Source organism: Globicephala melas, chromosome 10 (assembly GCF_963455315.2).
Source record: "Globicephala melas chromosome 10, mGloMel1.2, whole genome shotgun sequence".
NCBI classification, from domain to species: domain Eukaryota; kingdom Metazoa; phylum Chordata; class Mammalia; order Artiodactyla; family Delphinidae; genus Globicephala; species Globicephala melas.
Genome location: NC_083323.1, coordinates 100,282,271 through 100,309,731, shown reverse-complemented (window position 1 = coordinate 100,309,731; position 27,461 = coordinate 100,282,271). Strand labels below are relative to the sequence as shown.

Genomic DNA, 27,461 nt, shown 5'->3' with positions numbered 1-27,461 from the left:
TGGGTCCCACGGGTTCTCACACCTCAAATGCAGGAGCGAGGCCAAGGGTGGGAGGTAAGAGGCATCCCTGGGAGCAGGAAGTAGGGGCCGTAGGGTTGTGCCCGTGTGCTGCTGGTCGGGACCCTCACGTATGTGGTCCTCCTGATGGCAGCCAGGGTGGAGACAGTGGTCTGAGGCCTCAGAGACAGGCAGGGCCAAGACTTGAGGTCCTGCGTAAGATATGCCTGATACATTGGGAATCTACTTTGGTTTAACAGGTACGCATGTACATACACATAAAACACACATACACAAGCACAGTCATATGTGAAGAAGATAACAGCTATCTGTTGCTGGTGGGAATCCAGCCACATTTTACTTCTTCCCATATTTTTGATATGTTTAAAGCTTTCTACAATAAGACATTTTAATTTTATAACAGGAAAATGGTTTGTGGACAGTTTTAGAAAGGGAGGCGGAACAGTAAGCGTTTTTTCCAAAGTTAAAACTGGCAAAAAGAATAATTCCAGGGCTTCCCTGGTGGCGCAGTGGTTAAGAATCCACCTGCCAATGCAGGGGACATGGGTTCAAGCCCTGGTCCAGGAAGATCCCACATGCCATGGAGCGACTAAGCCCATGCGCCACAACTACTGAGCCTGCGCTCTAGAGCCTGCGAGTCACAACTACTGAAACCTGCGTGCCTAGAGCCCGTGCTCCACAACAAGAGAAGCCACCGCAATGAGAAGCCCGCACACCGCAACGAAGAGTAGCCCCCGCTCGCTGCAGCTAGAGAAAAGCTCTCGTGCAGCAACAAAGACCCAACGTGGCCAAAAATAAATAAATAAATATTTTTAAAAAAATAATTTCATGTTTTAGTCTATAGACAGAGACTAGTTTCAACATATTGAATCTTATAAGATTGTTTAGAAAAGTAGAAACAAATTGCTTTTTAAATGTGAGAAGTGTAACTGCTGCCTTATAAAATTAGCTTCTGGAATTAAAAAATATACTTTGTCTATATATCCTGCATTATGTATTTCTTTCATTCACTGGTGTATCCGTTCATTTAATATTCAGACACTTCCCTTCCTGACCACCTACTATGAGCAAGGTACTATGCTAGGCCCTGGGGGTGCCACAGAGAGTCAGGAAGAACCCCCCACCTTCTAGGGGTTCTTACTGGCGTGGGGAGAAATGGATGTGGTAGAGACAGTACTCACCAAATATTTAAATGCCTTCTTACATTTCCCAGCCTCTGGGGCCGTGTGACTAGTTCTGTCTGGGGAACTGTGACCAGAGTGATGCATGTCACAGCTAAGGCAGCTCTGAGCTGGTATGACTGCTCCAGCTCTGCCTACCCCTGCAGTGCTGACCTCAGGAGTCACACATGCCAGACGGCATGGCTATAGGATGGACAGGGCCGCCAGACTGTATTAAATCTTTCATGAGTGAGATAGAAATCTTTTCTGTGTTAAGCTATTCCCCTCCTTTTTTAAAATTGTGGTAAAATGTACATAATGTAAAATTTATCATTTTAACCATTTTTAAGCATGCAGTTCAGTGGCATTAGTACATTTGCAGTGTATACCCTTGTTTTTAACAGATAACCAGATAGGCTCTCATTTGACTTCGTGAACATCCTGTTCACCTACAGCTTTTTAGTATCCCACTCCGTGACCTGTGGGCCAAATCTGCCACCTCTTTTTGTAATAAAGTTTTTGTTTGTTTCTTAGTTTTTATTTTATTTATTTATTTTTGGCCATGCCATGTGGCATGCAGGATCTTAGTTCCCTGACCAGGGATTGAACCCATGTCCCCTGTAGTGGAAGCACCTAGTCTTAACCACTGGACCATCAGGGAAGTCCCTAAATTTTTATTTTATATTGGAGTATAGTTGATGAACAATGTTGTGTTAGTTTCAGGTGTACAGCAAAGTGATTCAGTTATACATGTATTTATTCTTTTTCAATTTCTTTTCCCATTTAGGTTATTACTGAGTATTGCGCAGTGTTCCCTGTGCTATACTTTAGGTCGTTGTTGGTTATCCATTTTAAATATAGCCGTGTGTATATGTCAGTCCCAAACTCCCAATCTATCCCTCCCCGCCGGCCTTCCTCCCTGGTAACCATAAGTTTGTTTTCTAAGTCTGTGAGTCTCTTTCTGTTTTGTAAATAAGTTCATTTGTGTAATAAAGTTTTATTGGGACACAACCACGCCCATTCATTTATGTATTGTCTATGGCTACTTTCACGCTAAAATGCCAAAGTGAAGTAGTGACAGAGACCATATAACCTGCAACACCTAACATATTTACTCTCTGGCCCTTTATGGAAAAAGTTTGCTGACCCCTGCTTTATGGAACAGGTATTTAAGTTTTTATTTTTATTAAAATAATACATGCACATATTTGAAAAGGAAATAGCACTAAAAGTTTTATTTTTAAAAAGGCGAGCCCTGCTGCACTGTTCTTCACACCAGCATCACTCCTAAGAGATGTTTCTTTCTTTTACTTGTCTTTTCTGGCATTTATAGTTCTAAGTAATATCCTCGTTCCACTATTTCTTGATTTAACAATTTTAGACACTAACTATTGACTAACCTAGTATAGGCCACTATCCTACTTTTTAGTGCAAGATTATAAATAAATTTACCAATTCTTAGCTGAAAGGTAATGTTTTATGATCATTTAGTTTTCTGCATTTTCATCATAATCTATGTAAGAAAATTAACAAGAACTTAGCAATAACTAACATTTATTTAGTATTTCACATGTGCCAGGCACCCTTCTGATGTAGTTTTTTTTTAAGTTGAAGTATAGTTGATTTACAATGTTGTGTTAATTACTGCTGTATAGCAAGGTGATTCAGTTTTATATATATACACACACACACACATTCTTTTTTTTATATTCTTTTCCATTATGGTTTATCATAGGATATTGAATGTAGTTCTCTGCTGTACAGTAGGCCCTTGTTGTTGATCCGTTCTATATATAAAAGCCTACATCTGCTCACCCCAACCTCCCATTCCATCCCTCCCCCAAGCTTCTCCCCCTTGGCAACCACCAGTCTGTTCTCTATGTCTGTGTTTCTGTTTCTGTTTTGTAGATAGGTTCATTTGTGTCATATTTTAGATTCTACAGATAAGTGATACCATATGATATTTATTTTTCTCTTTCTGACTTAATTTCATTTAGTATGATAATCTCTAGTTGCATTAATGCAGTTTTTATGCAGTTTCTCATTTAATCTTTACAGAACCCCTAGGAAATGTAGATACTATTATCTCCATTTTCTAGATGATGAAACGTCATTTAGAGAGATTATGTGATTTTTCTCTTGGTCAAGACCTCGTGGGTGATGGAGCCAGAAATCACCACTTGGAATGTCAGCTCTTAAACACCATCTTGGAACACTGCATGGGGAATCATACTGGTTGACGTTCATAGATTTGTGGTCCTACTGTGAGTGAACAATCTGAAGATTTATAGCATGCAGATGTGCTGAGGCCCAACTTTGTTGGATCTGCAGTGGGTGGGGCACTCAGGTAGCGGGTCAGCCATCTGCAGCTGCTTTTTCTGAGGGTAATTCTCTTTTCTAATAGACTGCACACTTGCGTGGTCTCAGTCTAATGCAGTGGCTCTCAAACTGGAGCTTGTGTCAGAATCACGGGGTGGGCTTGGTCCAGCACTCATACATGGGCCTCACCTCTGGTTTTGGATTCAGTGGGTCTGAGGTGGGGCCTGAGAATATGCATTTGTAACAAGGTCCCAGGCGATAAACTGCAGGGACTACTAGTGGTTTAATGCTGTGCCCTTTCTGAACACAGGGTCTTCTGTGCCATCTGGCTCTTCCATTGCGTCATGTCTGTTACACTCCCCCCTGCTGGCGTGTTGGCTCCGCGACAGCAGTTCCGCTACTGTGGCCTATGTTTCCTCTTCAACCCCACAGAGGTCAGGGTCATGATGCCCATATAGCAGGTGATCATAATCTCCCCTAGCACGCTTTTGTAATTCTGACTTTTTCAATTACGAACATTGTAATTATAACATACAATACATTCTTATTGTAAAAATCACCTTTAATAGCACCACCACGCTAGCAAAATTTTAGCAGAAAGGTAGAAGCAGACCCTAAAGGATTTTAAGTGGTTTGTTAGGTGATAGCTAAGCACTGAGGAACTTGGCCCTTGACTGGGTCAGTGTTTAAAGTATGCAAGGAAAGTTACTTCATTTGATTTTTAGTAGAGGCTCTTGCCTTTTACCACTAGCATTCTTTGAGATCATTTTTTTAATCTTCTTTTTATTTAGAGGTCAACCTGAATCAACATGTCTGGGACTGAAGAAGCAATTCTTAGCGGCCGTGACAGCCATCCTGCTGGTGGCAACTCTGTATTATGCTTTGGTCAGGTACGTGTGTTTTTTTCATACGTGGAAGGAATGAGGTTAAGTGAAAAAGGTATGGGGAAGCCATTGGTAGAGCACCATCATATACATGTAAACTGTTTTTTTTTTTTTTCATTTAAGTGCATCATTTGGGAGTCTTTGACAAGCTCTGAGGGCATGTTCGAAATTTAGCAGCACTGGGGGTTACATTTAGATTTAAATTTTATTTATTTTTTGGATAGATTACATTTTCATATGCTGTAACATTCAAAATGAAACAGACTGTATGTAAAAAGTCTCACTGTTTCCTATCACTCTTGTCCACATGTCACCCAGATCTCTTTTTTGGAGGCATCCAAAGTTTCTGGTGTTGTACTCTTTGTGGAGATATTCTGTGCATATAAGGGAGATTCTTGCTTTGTCCCCCCAAATTCTATCTTTGTCTTACCAGAAATCTATTTGTGTGTATTTATTCAGGGCAAGGGGAAAAGTATTGAGGGGATGAAAATCTAAACAAGTAGGAGTGTATTTCTCTATGTGTAGGATGGGAAATTGTTGAACTAGAGAAGAGGACAAATGGAAGCAGGGCTTCCTGTCATGTTTTCTCCTCTCCTGCTCCCTTGCCTACATACATGTCATATAGACTCCAAGGAGGGAAGTTTCAGTTTCCCAGTTCTGGCTCCAGAAAGTTTTGTAGGGATGGTAACATATTAGTAACATCTAAGGCAGTGGTTTTCACAATGTGGTCCAGTGACCCCTGGGGGTCCACAAGACCTTTCAGAGTCTGTGAAATCAAAATTATTTTCATAATAATACTAAAATACTCTGTGCCTTTTTCACTCTCATTCTCTCATGAGTGAGGGTGTTTTCCAGAGACCATATAGCATGTGCTGATATCATTGCTCTGATGGTTACTGGAATGTGTGCCTGCAGAGTTTCTCATTTTTAATTCCTAGTATTGATAGATATAACCCACATAAACAAAAGCTCATAGGATCCTCAGTACTTTTGAAGAGTGTTAAGGGGTCTGGAGACCAAAAAGTTGGGGACTTGCTGATAAGGAATGGTGGAAATGTCAGTTTAATTTTCCCTTTGTGGATTACAGTACCAATACACAGCACAAGAGTACCAGGCCATCCAGAAGGCTCTGAGGCAGAGGCTGGGCCCAGAATACATAAGTAGCCGCGTGGCTGGAGGAGGCCAGAAGGTGAGAGAGTTTACGTGCTTGAAAAGTGGGTGCCCACAACGCCGACTATTCCCATGAACTTGCCAACTCCCTCTCTTTTCCTCATGGATTCAGAAGGTCTCTCATTCACTGTTAGTGGACGTTTGTGTCTTTGGGCGGGGATGGGTTCCAGCCTTCACTGTCATCTGCCGTGGCCCAAGCATGGCCTGGCCCAAGACACTAGTTCTAACTGGCTCCTCTGGAAGATCTTTGAATTAAGTTCACTGAGAAATTCTCTGGAATGTTTAAGGGTGGTTTTGCCAAAAGAGCTGGTAAGGAATAAATTTTTTTTTTTTTTTTTTTTTTGCGGTACGTGGGCCTCTCACTGCTGTGGCCTCTCCCGTTGCGGAGCACAGGCTCCGGACGTGCAGGCTCAGTGGCCATGGCTCATGGGCCCAGCCGCTCCGCGGCACGTGGGATCTTCCCAGACCGGGGCACAAACCCGCGTCCCCTGCATCGGCAGGCGGACTCTCAACCACTGCGCCACCAGGGAAGCCCAGATTAAGTAAATTTATTTATTTATTTATTTAGTGGTACGCGGGCCTCTCACTGTGGTGGCCTCTCCCATTGTGGAGCACAGGCTCCAGATGCGCAGACTCAGCGGCCAAGGCTCACGGGCCCAGCCGCTCCGCGGCATGTGGGATCTTCCCAGACCGGGGCACAAACCCGCGTCCCCTGCATCGGCAGGCGGACTCTCAACCACTGCGCCACCAGGGAAGCCCAGATTAAGTAAATTTTGATCCACATTTAAGTATGGCAAGGAATTTTAACAAGCTTTTTTTTCTTCTTTAAATTTTTTTTCCAGGTGTGTTACATCGAGGGTCACAGGGTAATTAATCTGGCCAATGAGATGTTTGGCTACAATGGCTGGGCACACTCTATCACACAGCAGAACGTGGGTGAGTATGCTTCCTGGCAGTGCCTGCTTCTTCGTTTCCCTTCCTCGGCATTGGCTGACTTCTGGCAGGAGTGTTTTGTAGACAAGGACCTAGGGAAGGCGTGCTCAGTCGCCAGCAGGAGGAATACAGGTGAGGCACAGCGATCAGTATCCTCTTCAGCTGGTTCTCTTTCCCACTCCTAGATTTTGTTGACCTTAACAATGGCAAGTTCTACGTGGGCGTCTGTGCGTTTGTGAGAGTCCAGCTGAAGGTGAGGGTGATGGAGGGGACATGCTGCCTGCAGGCACGGGGCAGGTGGGAGAGTGAGCAGGTACGGAGGCCTCGGGGCCCAGAGAGGGGGTGGGGTTGTTCAGACATCCTCCCTCATGTGCCCCTAAGAGAATTTTGAGGAACTCTGTTTTCTTGCACGTTTTTAAGTTGACTCAGTTTTCACCATATATATAAACAGTTGTAAGGGTGTATTTTTTGGCATATTGTAAAATTTTACATTCTAAAATAAATCTGTTACATCTTTTTAACACGTACCAATGTATTCTAAATACCATAGAGGATTAAATGCTGTCATCCATTTAAAAAAAATACATGCGCAAGCTATTTTTCTTTTTCTTTCTTTCTTTCTTTTTAAATATTTATTTATTTATTTGGTTGCACTGGGTCTTAGTTGTGGTGTGCAGGGTCTTTAGCTGTGGCATGCAGGATCTAGTTCCCCAACCAGGGACTGAACTTGGGCCCCCTGCATTGGGAGCATGGAGCCTTAACCACTGGACCACCAGGGAAGTCCCTGTTTTTCTTTTTTTTGAGCAAGTTATTCTTCGGTCATCAGATATCTTACGTTGTTTCTTCTTGAACACGTATTTCCATTCCATTTCCCCTCTGGCTTTTATCCTGCTATATGATTGAAAATCTTTTATTAATGATAACCTTATTATACTTGTGTGTGTAAAAATTTTAGGGGATAAATTTCCAGTGATCTTAAGGCTCTAACTATTGAGAAATTTCTTCTGGATTGAGTTACTATTGATATTACAGGTGCTGTTAATACACAATTTAGTCAGTTGTGTTTATGTTGAAGAGACAACATAACTACATCAAAATATTTATATTTAATAAAATTTTATGGAAAATGCATTTCTTGATAAGATGGATGAGCTGTTTTTTTCTATTCAGTTAGTTTGTATATCCACAGTTAATATTACTTATTCCTAGACTAAACATTTAGCATTAATTCTATTCTGACTTATTTTTATAAATACTACCGAAAACCTTATTCACATAAACAAACTGAGAATGAACGAGTTTTGTTACAGTGTCATTCATTTCTTTGACTACTTGTGAGTTCTATATCAGAAATCACAATGCTATCATCAAACATTATAGTCAGCTCTCTGTCAGCTAACAGCTTGATCAGGCCCACCTTTACTTTTGGTAGAAGCCGAGAAACAGGTACCACCTGACTTGTGAGAGGATTTGCTATGCAGTCATTAGAATCTGTTAAATATAATATTTCAAATTTTTGGTTTGGTGCCCCAGAGGTTTTCATAGTGTGGGTGATGTGTCTTAGTAAGATGTGGGGCGGGTCAGGTGTGTGCCTAGTTATGTGAAGAGGAAGGAGAATTGTCTTGCACTTGGAGCACAGGCACATCTCTAGGCAGATCCGGTCCAGGAAGTAGCCCTGGAAATGGACTCTGGCAACTCCGCCTGTGTTCCAGGCCCTGGGCTCTGTCCAACCAGTCTGAACACTGATGCTTGAGGAAGAGGAGAGCTCTGCAGCCAGGGACGGGGCTGCAGCTCCTCACGTTGGACCCTGAACTCCTTTTCTGTCCACAGGATGGTTCGTATCATGAGGACGTGGGCTATGGTGTTAGCGAGGGCCTCAAGTCCAAAGCCTTGTCTTTGGAGAAGGCGAGGAAGGAGGCAGTGACCGATGGGCTGAAGCGAGCACTGAGGTAGGCAGATCCTGTTCTTCTCAGCTCTGGGTTATAACACCCACGTGGTTCAGAAGTCGAAATAACATAAGTCTTCCTCCCACCCTTGACCCTGTGCAGCCTGTTTCCCTGCTCTCTTCTGTCTTTCCCCAGTGCTTCTTTATGCTGAGGGCCCACTTTTTGGGGAATAAGTAGTAGAATCCTGTGTTCTCTGTTCTGTACTTGACCTTGCCTTCCCCACCCCTCTCATCAGCAGTGTGTCTTGGAGACCTGTCCACACAGCACATACATTGTTTCCTCATTCTCTTTAATACACCTACACAGTTCTTCGTTATGTGTATGTAACATAGTTAACTTAGTTTCATAGAGCAGGGTTTTTAACCTTTTTTGGGGTCATAGATGCCTTTGAGAATTGAATTACCAGAAAAATACATGTAAAACATGCACTAAAGATTTGCAGTACCATGACCTGTGGGGGGGGAATCCAGATGTCCCAAGTAAAGAACTTTGGTCATGGAGGTCTGTGCCCCTAAAGTGCGCATGCTCACCATTACTGGGGAGTTGGAGCAGTCCTTGGGAAACATTCTCTGCTGTGGAATTCGTGTTCTGCGTTGGAAGGTACAGCTGGTGCGATTTTGTGAGCGCTTGCTCAGGCTTTCTGTGCCCACTGCCCCTCCTGCGGGCGGGTTTGTGGCTGCTGTGCTCACTGCTGTATTCTCAGCGCCTAATGCAGATGCGTAATGAACATTTCTGAATGCTTATCAGAGCCCATCTCCTCTGCTGTGTTGAGAAGCAGCTTGTACAAAGGCTGTAGCTCTGTTCTCTGATATTCACATATAACGTTCTCAACCCCGTTCGCCTCTTTTCTTACCCGTAGAAGTTTCGGGAATGCACTTGGGAATTGTATTCTGGACAAAGACTACCTGAGGTCGCTAAACAAGCTCCCACACCAGGTATGTTACAAGTGGGGGGTGGAATGCGTCGCAGTAGAAGTGCAACTGATGATGCTTTTGTGTCATGAGTGAGTATTTGGTGATGGAGAGAGAAAAAGTGAAGACTTGGCTGTTTAAAGGGTCTGGAATGTATTTCAGACGTCTTTGAACATAAGAGCCAGCAGGAACCAATTACCTTAATGTACCAATGAGGAAATTGAAGCCTGGAGCATTTGTGTTACTTGTCTCTTATGTAGAGAGAACCATGCTTGGCAGTGGTCTGTGAGACAGAAGGAGCACAGATCCCTTGTAGCACTGCCATTTCTTACAAACACTCAGAGTCTCACGCGTTCAACCTTCCTGCTCTTCCTTAGCTCGGGTGTCTTTAAGGTTTAGATCTCCCTTGTTTCTGTAGTTGCGTGTCACGTGATCTGCGCGTTTGCCTTCGGAGAATGGGGTCTGGAGTTTAGCATGCCTGGGCCAGTCAGGCTCTGGAGCATTCCTGTTGCCTGGTGGAGTGTGGCTGCTTCACCTGTGGTTCTTTGGGTCCCTGCAGTGCCGCCACCCTGGGCAGCCTTCCCTCTCTGGTACTTGAGGGGTTCTTTTTCTTGTGCTGCCCGTAATAGAGGTGTGTGTCAATTGGCAGCTGTCAAAACTCCATTTCTTGGGGCTTCCCTGGTGGTGCAGTGGTTGAGAGTCTGCCTGCCGATACAGGGGACACAGGTTTGTGCCCCGGTCCTGGAAGATCCCACATGCCGCGGAGCGGGGCCCGTGAGCCATGGCCGCTGAGCTTGCGCGTCCAGAGCCTGTGCTCCGCAACGCGAGAGGCCACAACAGTGAGAAGCCCGCGTCCTGCAAAAAACAAAAAAACTCCATTTCTGTCCTTTTTCTAAATCCTTTTTACATATAATTGGACTCAGTTTGCTAATATTTTGTTAAGGATTTCTGCATCTATATTTATGAGGGATATTGTAATTTTTTCTGTTTTTAAAACATTGTGGTAAAAAACACATAACATGAAATTTACCATTTTAACCTTTTTTTTTTTTTTTTTTGTGGTACGCGGGCCTCTCACTGATGGCCTCTCCCATTGCGGAGCACAGGCTCCAGATGCGCAGGCTCAGCGGCCATGGCTCACGGGCCCAGCTGCTCCGCAGCATGTGGGATCTTCCCGGACCGGGGCACGAACCTGCGTCCCCTGCATCAGCAGGCGGACTCTCAACCACTGCGCCACCAGGGAAGCCCATATTTTCTGTTTTTTTGATAGTAGCCATCCTAATGGGTGTGATTTGAATTTTTCTGATGATTAGTGATGTTGAACATCTTTTCATGTGCTTATTGCCCATTTGTGTATCATCTTTGGAGAAATGTCTACTCAGGTTCTTTGCCCATTTTTTAATTGGGCTATTTGATTTATTTGTTGTCAAGCTGTAGGAGTTCTTTATATATTCTGGCTATTAACTCCTTATCAGAGATATGATTGCAAAGTTTTTTCCCATTCCATAGCTTGCCTTTTAAGTTTGATATAGCTCCATTTGTATATTTTTGCTTTTTTTGTTGCCTGTACTTCGGTGTCACATCCAAGAAATCATTGCCAAATTCAATGTCATGAAGTTTTTCCCCTGTGTTTTCTTCTTTGAGTTTTATAGTTTTGCGTCTTATATTTAGGTATTTAATCTATCTTGAATTTATTTTTGTATATGATGTAAGATACAGGTCTAACTTCATTCTTTTGCATGTGGATATTCAGTTTTTCCAACATCATTTGTTGAAGAGACTCCTTTCCCCATTGTGTAGTCTTGGCACACTTGCTGAAGATCATTTGGCCATACATGAGGATTCATCTCTGGGCTTTCTGTATTATTACATTGACCTATGGACCTGTCTTTATGGCAGTATCATACTGTTTTGATTATTGAAGCTTTGTAATATGTTTGGAAATCAGGAGATCCTCCAATTTTTTTTTTCAAAATTATTTTTGTTATTTGAGGTCCCTTGAGATTCTTTATAAATTTTAAGGTGAATTTTTTTATTTATGCAAAAAATGTCATTGGAATTTTGATAGAGATTACACTGAATCTGTACATCACTTTGGTAGTATGCATATCTTAACAATATTAAGTCTTCCAGTTCATGAACATGGGAAGTCTTTCCATCTATTTGTGCCTTCTTTAATTTCTTTCAGCAGTGTTTCATAGTTTTCAGTGTACACGTCTTTCACCTTGGTTAGGTTTATTCCTAAGTATTTTATTCTTTCTGATGCTATTGTAAATGGAATTGTTGTCTCAACTTTTTGATTGTTCATTATTAGTGTGTAGAGACACAACTGTTATTTATGTGGATTTTGTATCCTGAAACTTTGCTGAATTTGTTTATTAATTGACAGTTTTTTTTGTTGAGTCTTTAGGGTTTTCTACATAGAAGATCAAGTAATCTGCAACCAGAGATAAATTTTACTTCTTCCTTTCCAATTTGGATTCCTTTTATTTCTTTTCCTTGCTTAATTGCTCTGGCTAGGACTTCCAATATGTTAAGAAGTAGTGAGAGTGGGCATCCTTGCCTTATTCCTGATCTTCCAGGAAAAGCTTTCAGTCTTCACCATTGAGTATGATGTTAACTGTAGGCTTTTCATATATGGCCTTTATTATGTTGAGGTTGTTTCCTTCTATTCCTAATTTGTTGAATGTTTTTATCATGAAAAAATTATTGAATCTTGTCAGACTTTTTTTTTTTTGCATCAGTTTAGATGAACAGGTGGTTTTGTTCATGGATCACATTGATTGATTTGTGTATATCGAATCATCTTTGCATTTCAAGAATAAACCTCTCTTGGTCATGGTGTATAATACTTTTAATGTGCTGTTAAATTTGGTGAGCCGGTATTTCATTGAGGATTTTTGCATCAATATGGATCAGGGATATTGGTCTATAGTTTTCTTGTAGTGTCTTTTTATCCACCCTCCTCTTATAGTGTTTTTGCCTGGCTTTGGTATCAGAATAATGCTGGCCTCTTAGAATGAACTTGGAAGTGTTCCCTCCTTTTCAGTTTTTTGGAAGGGTTTGACGGTTGGTGTTAATTCTTTAAATGTTTGGTAGAATTTTCCAGTGAAGCCATTTAGTCCTGGGCTTTTTTTTCGTTGTTGTTGTTGTTAGGTTTTTGTTTACTAATACACTCTTCTACTAGTTACTGGTCTATTTCTGTTTCTTCATGATTCAGTCTTGGTCGGTTGTGTGTTTTAGGAATGTATCCATTTCTTCTAGGCTATCTGATTTGTTGGTGTACAGTTGTTCATAGTATTCTCATAATTTTTTTTTTTTTTTCCGGTACGTGGGCCTCTCACTGTTGCAGCCTCTCCTGTTGCGGGGCACAGGCTCCAGACGTGCAGGCTCAGCAGCCATGGCTCACGGGCCCAGCCGCTCCGCGGCATGTGGGATCTTCTTGGACCGGGGCGTGAACCCATGTCCCCTGCATCAGCAGGCGGACTCTCAACCACTGCGCCACCAGGGAAGCCCTGCCCTAAGCTTTATTTCCTGTCTTCTCCTAGCTTGTGTCAGCTAGAAACTTCCCTGTTAGTACTGCTTTTGCTGCATATGTAAGTTTTGGTGTGCTGTGTTTTCAACATTTTCATTTGTCTCAAGATATTTTCTAATTTCCCTTGTGATTTATTTGACCCATTGGTTGTCTTAAGAAAGTACTAATTTCCACGTTTGTGAATTTTTCATTTTTCCTTCTGCCATTGATTTCCAGTTTCATTCCATTGTGATTAGCAGAGATTTTTTTTGTATAATTTATGTCGTCTTCAATTTAAGACTTGTTTTGTAGCCTAACATGGGGTCTCTCCTGGAGAATGTTCCATTTGTACTGAGGAGAATGTATATTCTGCTGTTGTTGGGTGGAATATTCTCTATATGTCTTAGGTCCATATGGTCTGTAGTGTTCAAATCTTCTGTTTCCTTATTGACCTTCTGTTTGGTTCTATCCATTATTGAAAGTAGGGTACTGAAGTCTTCTGCTATTACTGTCTTGGTGTGTATTTCTCCTTTCAAATCTGTCAAAGTTTTCTTTACATATTTAGGAGCTCTGATGTTTGGTATGTAAGTATTTGTAATTGTTATAGCTTCACAGTTAATTGACCCTTTTATTATTATAGAATGTCCTCTTTTGTCTCTTGTAACAGTTTTTGACTTAAAGTCTATTTTTTCTTATATTAGTATAGCCTCCCCTGCTCCCTTTTGGTTACCATTTACATGGAGTATCTCTTTCTATCCTTTCACCTTCAGCCTGTGTTATGTCTTTAGATCTGAAGTGAGTCTAATGTAGGAAGTATGTAGTTGTATCTTGTTTTTTGAATCCATCCAGCCAATCTATGGCTTTGGTTGGGGAGTTTGATCCATTTACATTTATTATTGATAGGGAAGGGCTTAGTATTTATTATTTTGTTAATCATTTTCTGTATGTCCTGTAGCTTAGCTTTTTTTTTTTGTCCCTTCTTTCCTCTCTTACTGCTGTCCTTTGTGTTGTGTTGATTCTTTTGGTAGTAACATGATTTGATTCCCTTCTTGTTTACTTTTGTGTATATCCTATAGATATTTCCTTTGTGGTTACCATTGCAATTATATGAAACATTTTAAAGTTATAACATTCTATTTTAAACTGATAACTTGAATTGCATACAAAAACTCTAGTCCTTTACAACACCACTTTATGTTATTGATGTTACAGATTACATCTTCATATTATTGTATGTCTATTAACATAGATTGTTATAAAAGTTTTAATGGTTTTTACATTTAATATCTGTATTCATTATACAATTTTAATGTTTTTCTTCATTTAAATTCCATGTACCAAAATTATGATGATACAGGTTACTGTTTTTGTCCGTGTATTTACCTTTACTGGAGAACTTCTTATTTTCATGTTGCTGCCCGGCATCCTTTTGTTTCAGTTTGAAGGATTCCCTTTAGCATTTGTTGTAGAGCAAGTCTAGTGGTAATGAACTCGCTCTGCTTTTGTTTATTTGAAGAAAATCTTAGTTTCTCCATTTTTGAAGGATACTTTTGCTGGATACACTATTCTTGGCTAAGTTTTTTCTTTCAGGACTTTGAATATATCATCCCACTCCATTTTGGCCTGTAAGAGTTCTGCTGAGAAATCTGATAATCTTAGGCAGGCACTCCAGTATGTGATGATTTGCTCTTCTCTTGCTGTCTTCAAGATTTCTCTGTCTTTGACTTTTTTTTTTTAACTGAGATATAATTGACATACAACATTACAGGCATACCTTGTTTTATAGTGCTTCATTTTATTGCACTTCACAGATAATTGCATTTTTTACAAATTGAAGGTTTGTGGCAGCTGCATTGTCAGGTGATGGTTGGCATTTTTTTAGCAATAAATTATTTTTTGATTAAGGTACGTACATTGCTTTTTTTTGACATAATGCTGTTGCGCACTTAACATACTACAGTATAGTGTAAACACAACTGTTATACGCACTAAGAAACCAAAAAAATTGTGCGACTTGCTTTATTTCTATATTTGCTTTATTGTGGAGGTCTGGAACCAAACCTGCAATATCTCTGAGGTATGCCTGTATATTAGTTTCAGTTGTACAACATAATGATTCAGTATTTTTATATACTGCAAGATGATCACCACAATAAGTGTAGTTAACATCCATCACCACACGTAGATGCAGTTTTTTTTGATGAGAACTGTTAAGATCTATTCTTTTAGCAACGTTCAAATATACAATACAGTGTTACTGACTATAGTCACCATGCTGTATATTACATCCCCAGAGCTTATTTATTTTATAACAGGACGTTTGTACCTTTTGACTCCCTTCACCCATTTCGTCCACCCCCGACCCCTGGCAACCCCTGTTCTCTTCATCTATGAGCTCAGTTTTTGTCTGTTTGTTTAGATTCCACATATAAGTGAGATCATATGGTATTTATTTTTCTCTCTGAATTATTTCACTTAGCACACTGTCCTCAGGATCCATCCATGTTATTGCAAGTGGCAAAATTTTCTTCTTTATGCCTGAATAATGTTCCGTTGTAGATATATATACTACATTCTTTATCGGTGGGCATTTAGGTTGCTTCCATGTCTTGGCTGTTGTAAATAATGCTGCAGTGAAAATGGGGGAGCATATCTTTCTGGGTTACTCTTTTTCTTTTTTTTTGGATAAATACCCAGAAGTGAAATTGCTGCATCATATGGTAGTTCTGTTTTCTAATTTATTATTATAATTATTATTATTTCTAGTTTCTAATTTATTCAGGAAACTGTTTTCCATAGTTTTTCCCGTAGTGGCTATGCCAGTTTACAGTCCCACCAGCAGTGCACAAGGGTTCCCTTTTCTCCACATTCTCACCAGCACTTGTTGTCTCTTGTCTTTTTGATAATAGCCATTCTGACAAATGTGAGGTGCTATCTTATTGTGGTTTTGATTTTCATTTCCCTGATGGTGAGTGATGTTGAGTATCTTTTTATGTACCTGTTGGGCATCTGTAGGTCTTCTTTGAAAGCATATCTATGCAGATCTTCTGCCCATTTTTTCATTGGATTGTTTTGTTTTGGTTTTGCTTTTGAGTTGTGAGTTCTTTATACGTTTTGAATGTTAATGCTTTAGCAGTTACATCATTTGTAAACTTTTTCTCCCATTTAGTAGGTTGCCTTTTCACTTTGTTAATTGTTTCCTTTGCTGTCAGAAGCTTTTTAGTTTGATATAGTCCCACTTGTTTATTTTTGCTTTTGTTGTTTTCGCTCTTTGGTGTCAAATACAAAAAAATTACCATCAAGACCAACGTCAAGGAGCTTATTGCCTATATTTTCTTCCAGGAGTTTTACGGTTTCAGGTCTTTAATCCAGTGTTAATTTTTGTGTATGGTGTAAGTGATCCAGTTTAATTCTTTTGCATGTGACTGTCCAGTTCTTTTGTTTTTGTTTTAATAAATTTATTTATTTTTGGCTGTGTTGGGTCTTCGTTGCTGCGCACGGGCTGTCTCTAGTTGCAGCGAGCGGGAGCTACCCTTTGTTGCGCTGCGTGGGCTTCTCATTGCAGTGGCTTCTCTTGTTGCAGAGCATGGGCTCTAGGCTCATGGGCTTCAGTAGTTGTGGCACACAGGCTCTAGAGTGCAGGCTCAGTAGTTGTGGCGCACGGGCTTAGTTGTTCTGCAGCATGTGGGATCTTCCCGGACCAGGGCTCGAAGCCGTGCCCCTGCATTGGCAGGTGGATTCTCAACCACTGCGCCACCAGGGAAGCCCTGTTTAACTTATTTACTTCTCAATCTCAGTACGAAATCTCACAGTATAATTTTCATTTTCATGTTATCTTTATCCAAAATGTAGTCATCTCAATCACTCATATTCCTTTATTCTATCAGCATCATATTATTGAGAGAGAAGTTCTCCCAAGTGAAAAATCTCTGGGTTTCTGTAGTGTGATGATGTGTGATCATTTCCATTAAAAAAATAGTAGACAGCATCAGATCTGGTTGCCAAGAAAAGATTCAAATTAGATTTTACAGAGCATTTGCCCTCAATAAAAACTGAAGTATGATTCCTTATCAAAACTTCATTAATACATAATGGCATAGGTGGAAAATGAAATTGTTTTATTCCTCATATAATGAAAATGACTTGAACTTATGGATCCCTTGTCCCAGCTTCTTAGGACCTAGAAGGAATGATGGATAGAGGATCGTGAAATGCCATTTTTCAGGTATCTAGATCCTTGAGGAAGGGGAAGAGCAGTTGGAAGAAGTTTTCTCCCCTTTTTTCCCTCATTAGCTGCCTCTTGAAGTGGATTTAACTAAAGCAAAGAGACAAGACTTTGAACCACGTGTGGAACAAGCCAGATACAGCAGCTGCCGACGGAACCCGACTCTGGGACCCCCCAGACCACAGGAGGTGACGTCTCCTTGCAGACCAAGCCACCACGTTGTGATGCAGGGGATGAGGACAGCGGCTCCGGGTGCGGGCTGCGTGCCCTCCCCGCCCCTGCTCCTTCCCAGGTGTCTCCCCCTGCCTCCCACTCCTGCCTTCACTTCAGAGCCAGCACACTGGCTGGGCCGTGTGCTCCCTTGGGAACTGTGTGTTGCTGCTCACCAGTTAACTCAGGAACTCACCTCCCTGTTGCTCTCCTGATGCAGAAACCCGACCTCCGCTGCCACAGAGAGCGATGCCACGTACCAGCGGAAGCTCCGGCAAAGACAGCTGCAGCAGCGGTTCCGGGAGCAGATGGAGAAACAGCAGCAGGAACCCCCGTCTGGCCCACCTGCCGAGAAGCAGGGTCCTGGTGAGAGGACGGAGCATGGGCTCTGGGGGTGACTGCTCTCCCCACTCTGCAGCAGGTCGGGTCCACACACAGCACAGAGGCGGCCACGGGCTCAAACCGTCACGTCCTGCCTCGCCATTCCCCGTGACTGAAGGAAGACACTGGTCTTCTGGGCGAAGGAGACGGGCCCTGACATAACCTGGAACTATTTGTCTCAGGGGACAGAGCTTCTTTTCGCCTCAGTTACTTTGGCCACGTGTACACGAGAAAGCCTTTCTGAGCTTTTATTTTTTTTAATTATTTACTTATTTTTTTAACTTTTGGCTGTGTTGGGTCTTTGTTGCTGTGCACGGGGGCTTTCTCTAGTTGTGGTGAGTGGGGGCTACTCTTCGTTGCGGTGTGCGGGCTCATTGCAGTGGCTTCTCTTGTTGCAGAGCACGGGCTTCAGTCGTTGTGGCACGTGGGCTGTAGTTGTGGCATGTGGGCTCAGTAGTTATGGCTCGCGGGCTCTAGAGCGCATGCTCAGTAGTTGTGGTGCACAGGCATTGTTGCTCTGTGGCACGTGGGATCTTCCTGGACCGGACTTGACCCATGTCCCTTCCACTGGCAGGTGGATTCTTAACCACTGCGCCACCAGGGAAGCCCCTGAGCTGTCTCTGAACATAAAGCAAAGTTGGGTTTGAAGAGAATGGGTTTTTGGCAATTCTTTATCCCTGAACTTTTTATTTCAGAGTCCAGCTTCAGTGGGAGTAGTAGATACAGATTTTCTTGGAGTCTTTCTCAGAGACTAGAAACAAAGAAAGACCAAGTGGATTTTTGCCCAGCTTCTCCCTAAAAATTACAAAGAAGGTTCCGAGGACTTGCTTCATGTTTAGTTCTTTATAACTCCCCTCAGCAGTACTGGCAGGCTGAGGTTAATGTAGGGGAAAAAAACCCAAAAAACTTACTGTGCTGGGGATGTTCTTAATAAGAATTATTATTCTAGATCTTCAGCTTCCAAACCATTGCGGAAGCTCTGGGGGTCAGGGGTGGAGGAGGAGTCATCTCCAGGACCTCCCCCACCCCAAATCACACAGTCATCATCTTGGTTTTACATATTCATTTCTGCTTAAGATTTTGTTTGAACAAGGGTTATAGCTTCAAATAGTAAAAACTGGACAAAACGGCTTACAGTAACTCTTCCGTTTCTGCTAAAGGAGAAACAAAAACTTCTCAGCGTTTTTTTCGCAGTTTGATGAGAAGAAAGAATATAGTATCGTCAGTCCTATTTTATATAGATCTGTAGGTAGGACCAGGATGCAAGGTCCCGAGTTCTGCCTGCCGCGCCGACGAGTGTAACCCCAGGCGGCTTTGCACGCACTTCCAAGGCCGCCCGCAGCCCAGCTTGGTTACGTGGTTTTGTCCTTTCTCTGCAGCAGCGCTGCCACCGGTGCCACCTGCCGGAACTGCTGCTTCAGAGCCGCTCACCCAGACAGACGTGCTTCCAGGTCAGGAGGGCTAAAGGAATGGCTTCAGTCCTAATCAGTAAATACCTATCAAGTGTCTGTAAGTTACTGTGCTGCATACTTTCCGTCCTCACAAATACATTTCAAAAGAGGCATAAGGTATCTTCATTTTCCATTGGTTTTGTAGAAAGTGCTGATAGCACACATGCAGCTCCTCTACTGTCCGGACCTGCGAGAGGCTTTGGTGTACTTTCATGGGTCGGGGAAGGAGAAATTCCAAACGCCATCGTATAGAGCATTCATGATACAGCATTTCTCACGACCTGTTATTTTTCCAGCACCTCGTTTGTTGATGCTGCATTTGCTTGTGACCTCTGTCCTTGCAGACAGTCTTGAGATGTGGGACATGGCTCTAGATGCAGGGGACAGTGTGGTCAAGCCCTTGTCTAAACCAGAACCGCCACAGGCCCCTGCCACCTCCGTCCTGCAGAACGAGATGGAGACCTGGAACAGGACCCCACAGAGCCTTTGCCACCAGAATCCACAGGCAAAATCTGGACCCTGGCACCTTCAAACTTACAACCTTAACCAACACATAACAGGTAGCAAAGTGTTTTAGGAGCAGAAATGGAAGGGAGAACCTGGGTATATATAATTCTATGAATCTTAAAGAAAGAATGACATTCCATTTTAAGAAGTTGGAGGGGACTCATGCCAGACCAGTAGCAGTCTAAGAAAATGGAGTGTAACTGGATTAAGAGCCGCAAGTCTTCCTTGGAGTCCTGACCTGAGGTGCAGCTCTTTCTAGCTGATTGATAGAAGTGGGACAATGAAGCATGGCTGCATTCCTCTTAAAAGCAGGCCTGTCATGATCTCTCCTGCAGCTTGGTCTAGTGTTAACAGAGCGACCTGTCCCCCTCATAACAATTTTCATTCTTGGCCTTTAGTTTAAAGTAGGACAGTAACTAATACGATTCAAAAGTTTTTAGCTGTCAGTTTATTCCTTATTTTTACATCATGGCAGCTGTATGTGAACAATTTTCTCTTCCATAGGAGACTATGATTCATATAGGAAGAACCAGGACACGAAGAAAAGGAAATTGGATTCATCTTGACCAAGGCTCCGTTCACCTCACTGGATTCTGTCACAAAGGGACTTTCAAAAACTGCTTGTTGGTCATGAAATGACTCATCATTCCTAGGGAATGAGCTTTACCTCCGGGGATTTACCTTGCTTCATGCTCAACTTCACCAGAGGATTTCACTATTGGAACCTGACGCAGATCAAGCTGGGCAGGTTGGGAAGCCCTGCGGAGATTAAACACACACCTTTTCTTTGGCTCTTCACTATTTATTCCTAAGCTTTCATGTTAATAAAGGCAGAAATTCTAGGAATCTCAGTGGCCACTTTCCCCACGCACCAACCTCGACAGCGGCCTGCGGTATGTCACTGTGTGACCTCTGACCCCTTTCGCTGCCACTCATCTACAACCATCTGTCAGTCACTTATAGGCGCATCATGAAACTACCTCCATTTTTTCCTAATAAGGAAATAATCTAAGACCAAAGAAAAGGCATTTTAAGAAAGCAAAATAAAATCCTACTTTGTAACAAAATAAATAACAGGCATACCTCTTTTTATTGCACTTCGCAGATTTTTTTTTTTAAACAAACAAATTGAAGTTTTTTGGCAATCCTGTGTTGAGCGTTTTCCCAACAGCATTTTAAAGTATATATTGTTTTAGGGACTTACTTCCCTGGTGGTCCAGTGGCTAAGACTCCACACTCCCAAGGCAGGGGTCCCGGGTTCGATCCCTGGTCAGGGAACTAGATCCCACATGCCACCACTAAGACCTGGTGCAGCCAAGTAAATAAATATTTTTTAAAAATATATTCTTAAAAAAAAGGTATATATTGTTTTAGATATAATGCTATTGCAGACGTAACAGGCTATAGTGTAAAGAACGTTTATATGTACTGGAAAACCACAAAAATCTGCGTGACATAAGCAGCTGTTTAGCTATTTCGGATGTGCGATTATCACCCACCTTAACAAATTCTTTTAGTGTTTAGATGTTTCATAATCCTTTCCCCCAACTAATGAGTGTGCAGTTTTACTTTTTAAGGGCATTTTGGGTTGGGCCTTGTACCCAGTCTTGAGTTTGTTGGAGCACAGGCCCATCTGGGAAGCTGTGCCCCTAGGCCACCGCCGCGCCTCTGGAAGAGGAGCACGGGGCTTTCCCTGACCTCCCGCCACCTCACCTGAGCTGCACAGCTTTGGGCGTAGGTTCATCTTCTGATTTTCATATCCTTACCATGGTCTTCAGAAAATATATCTTGCCTGTCTGCAGCATCTTAGTTCAGGTCAGAACTGCTGTTAAAAAAAAAAGGTCCTGGAGATAGGAATCCAGTTATAAATTGCACACAAGTCAAATCAGAGCTAATGAGATCACGAAAAAGACATGCGCTGAAAATGAAACCCCACAGCTCAAGAAAAGCAAGTTTGGTTTATTTGAATGGTTTCATCTACAAAGGTAACAAACGGAAACAGAAAGCGTGTCCCCCGGGGTTTATCCCAAACGCACGGGTTGACGGGCTGCCGAGAACCCCCAAGGTTTGAATTTAGTCTGTTTTTTTAAACAGTGTACATTGTTAAATAATGTAAGGAAAACACTTATAATTCAGAAAGAATTTTTTTAATGTGGAAAAAGATACTCAAAGTGTACTATTAACACAAAAATAATTTAAACAGTTCAGTAGCACTAGGTTCATTCCTCTAGGCTTCAGTTATTTCATCCACAGGAGGGGAAAAAAACAGTAAATAAAAGCAGTTCTTACTTTCCACCTGTGAGTGAAGAGATCTCAAAATGATTAAACCCAAGAAACAAAATAGTCACGTGCTGCACTCTGGCTCCTCCTTCCTCTGCTGCAAAGCCCTGCCTCCTTGCCCGGGGTCCGTTCCCCACTTCCTTGGCGCTTCTTGTTCCGTCCTTACTCTTGTCATCTCCCGAGGATTATAAGCAGAGAAAAAGTAAGTAAACAGTTTCGAAGCAAAGCTTGGAACGCCTGCCCTTTTCATTTCTACCTTCCTACAACCTTCAGCTCTCATTTGCATCTTTGGGGTCTTGGCTAACTTAAAGAAAATGACCACCGGAGGACAGGACAGCCATCCAGGCTCTTCCTGTCATGGGGATTCCTGGGATGTGCCACTGAGGTGGGTAAGAGGTTGGAATAGGTCAGTTTCCCAGCTCAAGAGTCAAGACAAGAAGCACCCCAAAATTAAGAGTCCTGGCTTCTTTCCCCACCTTCTGGGAGAACAGAGATCCCAAACTCAGGCAATGAGGAGAGTATTTCCTGAAAGTTCTGAAAGTAACAGAAGTGCCCATTACAACTAGGCACAGCACTAAATAATACTGGTTGGTTGCAGTTATTACTTCAGGGGAATATCTGTTTACAGAGAACGTGAGAATATCAGCTGTTAATTCTAGACATAAGGTGGTGCAAGAGATTATGATCCTGCAACCATTTGGACATTATATAGGAAGCGGGTAGGAATAAGCATTCTTTCCTACAATGCTTAATTCAGATGTGGGTCCACTTTCCACAAACTACCGTACCCCAAGCTGAGAAATACACGGGACATTTGCACCAAGAGGGAAGCAATCCAAATGATTTTTCTTAGAACAACTTTCTCCATCTGTGACATTTCACTATCACATTTCCTAGCTTAAAAACTAGCGCCCACCCCCCCCAACCCCACCCCGTGCCCTTCCCTTTATATTCAGCCATTTCTTCCAGGTCTCCTCTGCTCAAGCCCAGCTCAGGTAAGTAAGGCTTATGGCAGCCACTGGCCAAGCATCACCTATCTTCAAAACAAGTCTGTTCTCCCATCCCGTAGTCTTTCTTTTTCTTTCATCACTTATCGCATACCACGCTCAATCTTGTAAATTGCCCGATTTTGTGACAACACCCCTCCTCACCTGTCCTGAAACAGAGTTTTCTGCTTTTAACCACTACTGTCAACTTCTCACCTGCTCATCTTACACCTGCTCTAGACAAAATTGTTGAATGACTTGAAAAAAAATACTCCTTCAATTTCCTTATTGCATAATCCACTGCTGGGTCACATGGACCCAAGGTTTCCTTCCATACGCCCTTTTGCTGACTGGGGTCTGATGAGAAGTTGATGTTAACGGCAGAAGCAATAGAAGTCCAAGGCACTAAAACATCCAGCAAGCAATACTGGGAGAACAGAAGTATTCAAGTACAGTAATTTATACAATTTTACATTCACATTTATTTATCTAATACAATGGAAATACAAAGGAGAAAGTAAAGTCTCAATAGGTAAAGGACAGAACTAGCTTTTTTCAACTTTTTAAACCTTTCATATCTTACTTTTAAAACTACTGTTGTCCAACAACATTTATATATCACAGTGTTTCCACATCAAAACTGATGGCGAAGTTACATGTCCGCAGGGAACTTACTTTTGTTTTCCTAATGGCTAATGCTGCAGTCAAAGCTGCGAATACCATCTGCTTAAAGCACTAATGACCTATCGTAAGAGAGGGTTGGAACCTCCGTCCCCTGCTGTTTTCACTGGGTTCTAAAGACTGGCTGGGGTGGGGACAGGGTAGGAGAGAGCCCAATAGTTTGGTTTTTGTCTTGCGGTTTATGTTCTTGAGGGGATGAGGGACTTGCGGTGGGTGCCAGGATGAAGAGCCCCACTACTTGAGAACACAGGTGGGCTTTGCTTTTCCACTGAGCGCTCTAGAAGCTTTCTGATCAACACGATTCTCTTTCCGAGCGCTCACTGCTGGGGAGAGATAACAAAGCATACACAAGAAACCTGCTCTTTCTTTCCTTCTCATCCCACTCCAATAAACGGTGAAAGCACAGGGAGATTCTCCACTCTGAGGGCTCTAAGCGGTATTAAACACATTCCTGTCTGGCAAGAAATAACCAGTTAAATGCAGCGCTAGTAGTTAGTAGGTAGCCTCCTTTCCCATCCCCCTTCCACCTGCCCCTCACCACTCCACCTCCTGCCCCCAATCTACTCCGTCAACGCCTCTAGGTCTAAGTGGTCCTCAGGTTGGAACCTGGAGGGTTGCTGATGGACTTCTGCAAGTTGCTGATGTTGAAGTTCTGTAAGGAGGCAGTTCCCACAGGTTGGAACTGGCTAAGTGGCTGTGTTGCTGGGCCGCCCGTGCCGCTCCACTGCGTGCCAAAGGGGGGGGTTGGGAAACCGTACTGCTGCGGGGGGCACATGGGCTTGGGGAAGTGGCCTAGAGAGGTAGCTGATGCTGCAGAGATGGGGGCGGAGCCACCCAGGGTTGAGGTCATGGAGACGCACAGCTGACCAGGTGCAGAGAACTTCCTCGCCATGCCAGGGCCCTGAGGAGAGAACAACGCCGTGTGAAGCTGGTGTGGGTGTGAAATGGGTGGAACTGAGACAGAGTTCCAGAAGCGGGCTGCTCTCATCTTGCAGGGGACACTGAAAGCAACACCCAGACAACCTTCCATCATAATTATTGGCTCTTTATATTTATCAAATACTTGTTCTGACTGGAGGTGGGTGGTGGTGTGTGTGTGTAGTTCAGGGTGTGAAAGGAAAAGGGAAGAAAAAACCGAGCTGACCGATACAGAGCTCGGGATTCAGGGCAGGAAAACTAAAAGGGAACCTGGGTGATTTTTGTCTTGTTTTCTTAAAAGTGTTAAAACTCATGAGCTACTGAAGAAGGTCCCTCATATGAGCGAGACACGTGCTCACTGATACTCTGATGGATCCGGAAAATGGCAAAAGGGGCAGACTGACCTCGTAACTCATGTGTCCTTTGCTTCCTCTCCTGCCTGAGAGATTCATGGCGTCTCGGGCCCAGTTGTCCACCAACTTGTGCAGGTCATCTGTGAACGTGCCCTTCCTGCTGGACGTCATGGCAGGAGGCTGAGCCTGGGCGGCCTGACTGTTCACTGTTCCCCCAACGGTGTTTGTGCTGCTGGTCCCTAAAGTCAGAAGAAGAAACAGAGTACAACCATTAAAAGAGGCTTGGGTTGTAATTTCAGGGAGAGGAAAAACTTCCGAGGATGATGAATGGCAAACCACGGAATGGGGAGGGTGAAGTGGGAAGCCATGCAAGAAAAGGAAGGTTCCAAGGTTCTTATGTAGCCAAATGCTCTGGCATCACAGGGTAATGGAAACAGGTTCTCTTCAGGAGCTCCAGACGAGGCTGAGCAACTCCGGATGAGGAAAGGCACAGAGGGCGGGGACCTCCTCCTGCCCATTCTCATGGCATCCTGGAGCGCAGACACTCGCTGCTGGGCCTCTATGCCCAGCATCACCTGGGGGAGAGGAGAGCTGTGCGGTGTGGCCAGTGAGGCTGGCTGCTCTAGAATGCTGCAGAACAGGGCAAGAGAAGGGGATCCCTGGAGCACTGGGCAGGGTTCATGGAGGAGTTAAAGGAACGCAAAGACAGGCCCCAGGAAAGATGGGCTCCCAAACCACGTGGGACCATCATGGTCTTCAGCCATTCTTTCACAGAAAGGGGCGACAAGAGAAAGCGTGCTCTGGTCGGAAACCTTTTTCACCTGGACCCATAAACATGAACTGCAAACGCAAACTTGCGAGAGTTAAGGCTTCAACGTCTCCCCATTTCCTTTGCGTAAAGAACCAAGAGCGCTCAGGAGGAAGGCTCTCTACGGTGTGCCTGAGTCTTTCAGCTCCAGGAAGGCGTGGCTTCCCAAAGATGACCTCAGTTCCGCTGCTTCAAGGCCTCTACGGCCCCCACTCCCCAGAAGAGCAAGCACTCTCATGCGCGCCCGGCTGAGGCAGGGGTGCGGAGGGGGAGGACGCTTTGGGGCTGTGATGAAGGAACTCTATTTCTATGGTTTGATGAGAAAGAAAGGAGTCTGTGTCCTGCCTGATTTCGGCTCTGCTGGAGGGCACACTGGCGATTATTCGAAGAGGCGAGTTTTAGGGAAGAGGGAAAGAAAAGTCACGTCTTGTGTTTTCCCATCACCCCCCACTTTCTTACCAGATCTCACATTTGCTGCAGAATAAATGAAAGCTGTTGGGGTAGGCTGTGAGCCATTAGGACTTAAGATCCCCAACTACTGCCAGGGCTAGATATTTAAATGCATGCATCTTCCTGCTTTCAAGATCCAAGCAGCACCAGAGCACAGCAGCACACTGGAAGCAACTCTGCCATGTAGAAGCCCCCTGTGATCCACTGCTGCTCTCGAGGCCGGTACGCACCCTGCCACCCAGGAACGGCACACCCGAGCACACGTGTCCTAGAGGAACAGCTATTCTGAGGTGAAGCTGCAGAGTGCGAGGGGCACGTGCTTCTTATCACCAAGGCAAGACAAGCCGGGCCGACTGCACGTGTTGTCAGCTCACTCTCTCAGTGCCCGCCAGAGCCACGGGGGCTGCTATCACACACACCGTGTAAAGGGAAGAGTAAGCTCCCTGTGGAACAGGAGGCCCAGGTGCAAAGTGGAAAAGCACAGGAGACAGCGTTCCTCGAACAGCAGCAGTGAGACAGCGCTGGGGCGGGAAGCGCAGGCAGCGAGGATGGCGGTCGTGCTAATGGCGGATCCCGAGAGCAAGCACATCACATGCATGAGGACCGCCATCCTCCTTGAATGACAGCTGCTTCGCGAGCTTGATGGTGAGCGAGACGATGAAAACAAAACATAATCACAAGTGAGCAGAGCTGTCAAAAGCCAAATTGAGAAGCTTGCGGAGCTGAGCACTGCCGGCCACAAACTGCTCGTGCTAGAACCACACCCTCTGGTCTCATGCCAGTCGCCGCTGATGCTGAGGCCCCTTTATGGCCTCATCTTGTTACACGACACTGGATTCTGAATGTGGGGTTTACACCACGGGGGAGAGTCAGCCTCACAGTTCACCTTCTCATTCTGGCTTCTGAAAATAGCTTTCCCATTAAAGGACACAGACGAACACACACATCCCCTTTCTGACCAGGAATTAACTCCCAGGAAGAGCTGACTTGGCTAATAAAGCCCAGGAGAACGGGGAGTGCGTCTGGCCCACTGTAGCACTAGAGTGCTGAAGAGCACTGGTAAAGCAGGTATTTCTGAGAATGCTGCTTGCCTTCCTGAGAGGATATGACTCTCCTTTGAACCTTCTTCAGTTCTGCTGAAAGCTCTAAAAGTCGTGCATCCTCTACCACCAGAAGTTCACTTTCTGACGTTCTCCTGCCGTAATACATGCCCCCACCCCACCGCCGGATCCTAGTAACAACCCTACGAGCCACAGCTTACTGCCCAGTCTCCCAAGCACAGAGTTTTCTGGAGGGGCCTCTCGGTGGCTACTGGGCTGCTGAACTGTCCTCGCTCTCACGAGAAGCCTCCTGTCT

At 43.7% G+C, this 27,461-nt stretch overlaps 2 protein-coding genes across 46 annotated transcripts in view; one reads left to right on the top strand and one right to left on the bottom strand.

The window, feature by feature from the left end:
• The window catches only part of RAD52 (RAD52 homolog, DNA repair protein), a 60,146-nt gene extending 37,391 nt beyond the window's left edge, over window positions 1–22,755 (top strand). For 5 of the 21 annotated variants that reach the window (XM_060306563.1, XM_060306560.1, XM_060306562.1 and 2 more), the window contains 11 exons: window positions 4,289–4,387; window positions 5,469–5,570; window positions 6,394–6,487; window positions 6,670–6,797; window positions 8,315–8,433; window positions 9,290–9,365; window positions 17,149–17,372; window positions 17,511–17,656; window positions 19,051–19,122; window positions 19,467–19,682; window positions 20,134–22,755. In XM_060306563.1, the coding sequence (XP_060162546.1) occupies window positions 4,307–4,387; window positions 5,469–5,570; window positions 6,394–6,487; window positions 6,670–6,797; window positions 8,315–8,433; window positions 9,290–9,365; window positions 17,149–17,372; window positions 17,511–17,656; window positions 19,051–19,122; window positions 19,467–19,682; window positions 20,134–20,195 (1,320 nt within the window). In that variant the 5' untranslated portion in view covers window positions 4,289–4,306 and the 3' untranslated portion in view covers window positions 20,196–22,755. Of the gene's footprint in view, window positions 1–22; window positions 3,959–4,288; window positions 4,388–5,468; window positions 5,571–6,393; window positions 6,488–6,669; window positions 6,798–8,314; window positions 8,434–9,289; window positions 9,366–17,148; window positions 17,373–17,510; window positions 17,657–19,050; window positions 19,683–20,133 lie in introns of those variants that run through there. The other 16 variants (XM_060306555.2, XM_060306559.2, XM_060306556.2 and 13 more) reach the window with 14 other exon arrangements.
• WNK1 (WNK lysine deficient protein kinase 1) overlaps window positions 21,569–27,461 on the bottom strand; it is a 136,259-nt gene continuing 130,366 nt past the window's right edge. For 13 of the 25 annotated variants that reach the window (XM_060306534.1, XM_060306539.1, XM_060306544.1 and 10 more), the window contains 3 exons: window positions 26,001–26,027; window positions 24,899–25,086; window positions 21,569–24,477 (listed from right to left, as the gene is read on the bottom strand). In XM_060306534.1, the coding sequence (XP_060162517.1) occupies window positions 24,160–24,477; window positions 24,899–25,086; window positions 26,001–26,027 (533 nt within the window). In that variant the 3' untranslated portion in view covers window positions 21,569–24,159. The remainder of the gene's footprint in view (window positions 24,478–24,898; window positions 25,087–26,000; window positions 26,028–27,461) is intronic. The other 12 variants (XM_060306540.1, XM_060306541.1, XM_060306545.1 and 9 more) reach the window with 1 other exon arrangement.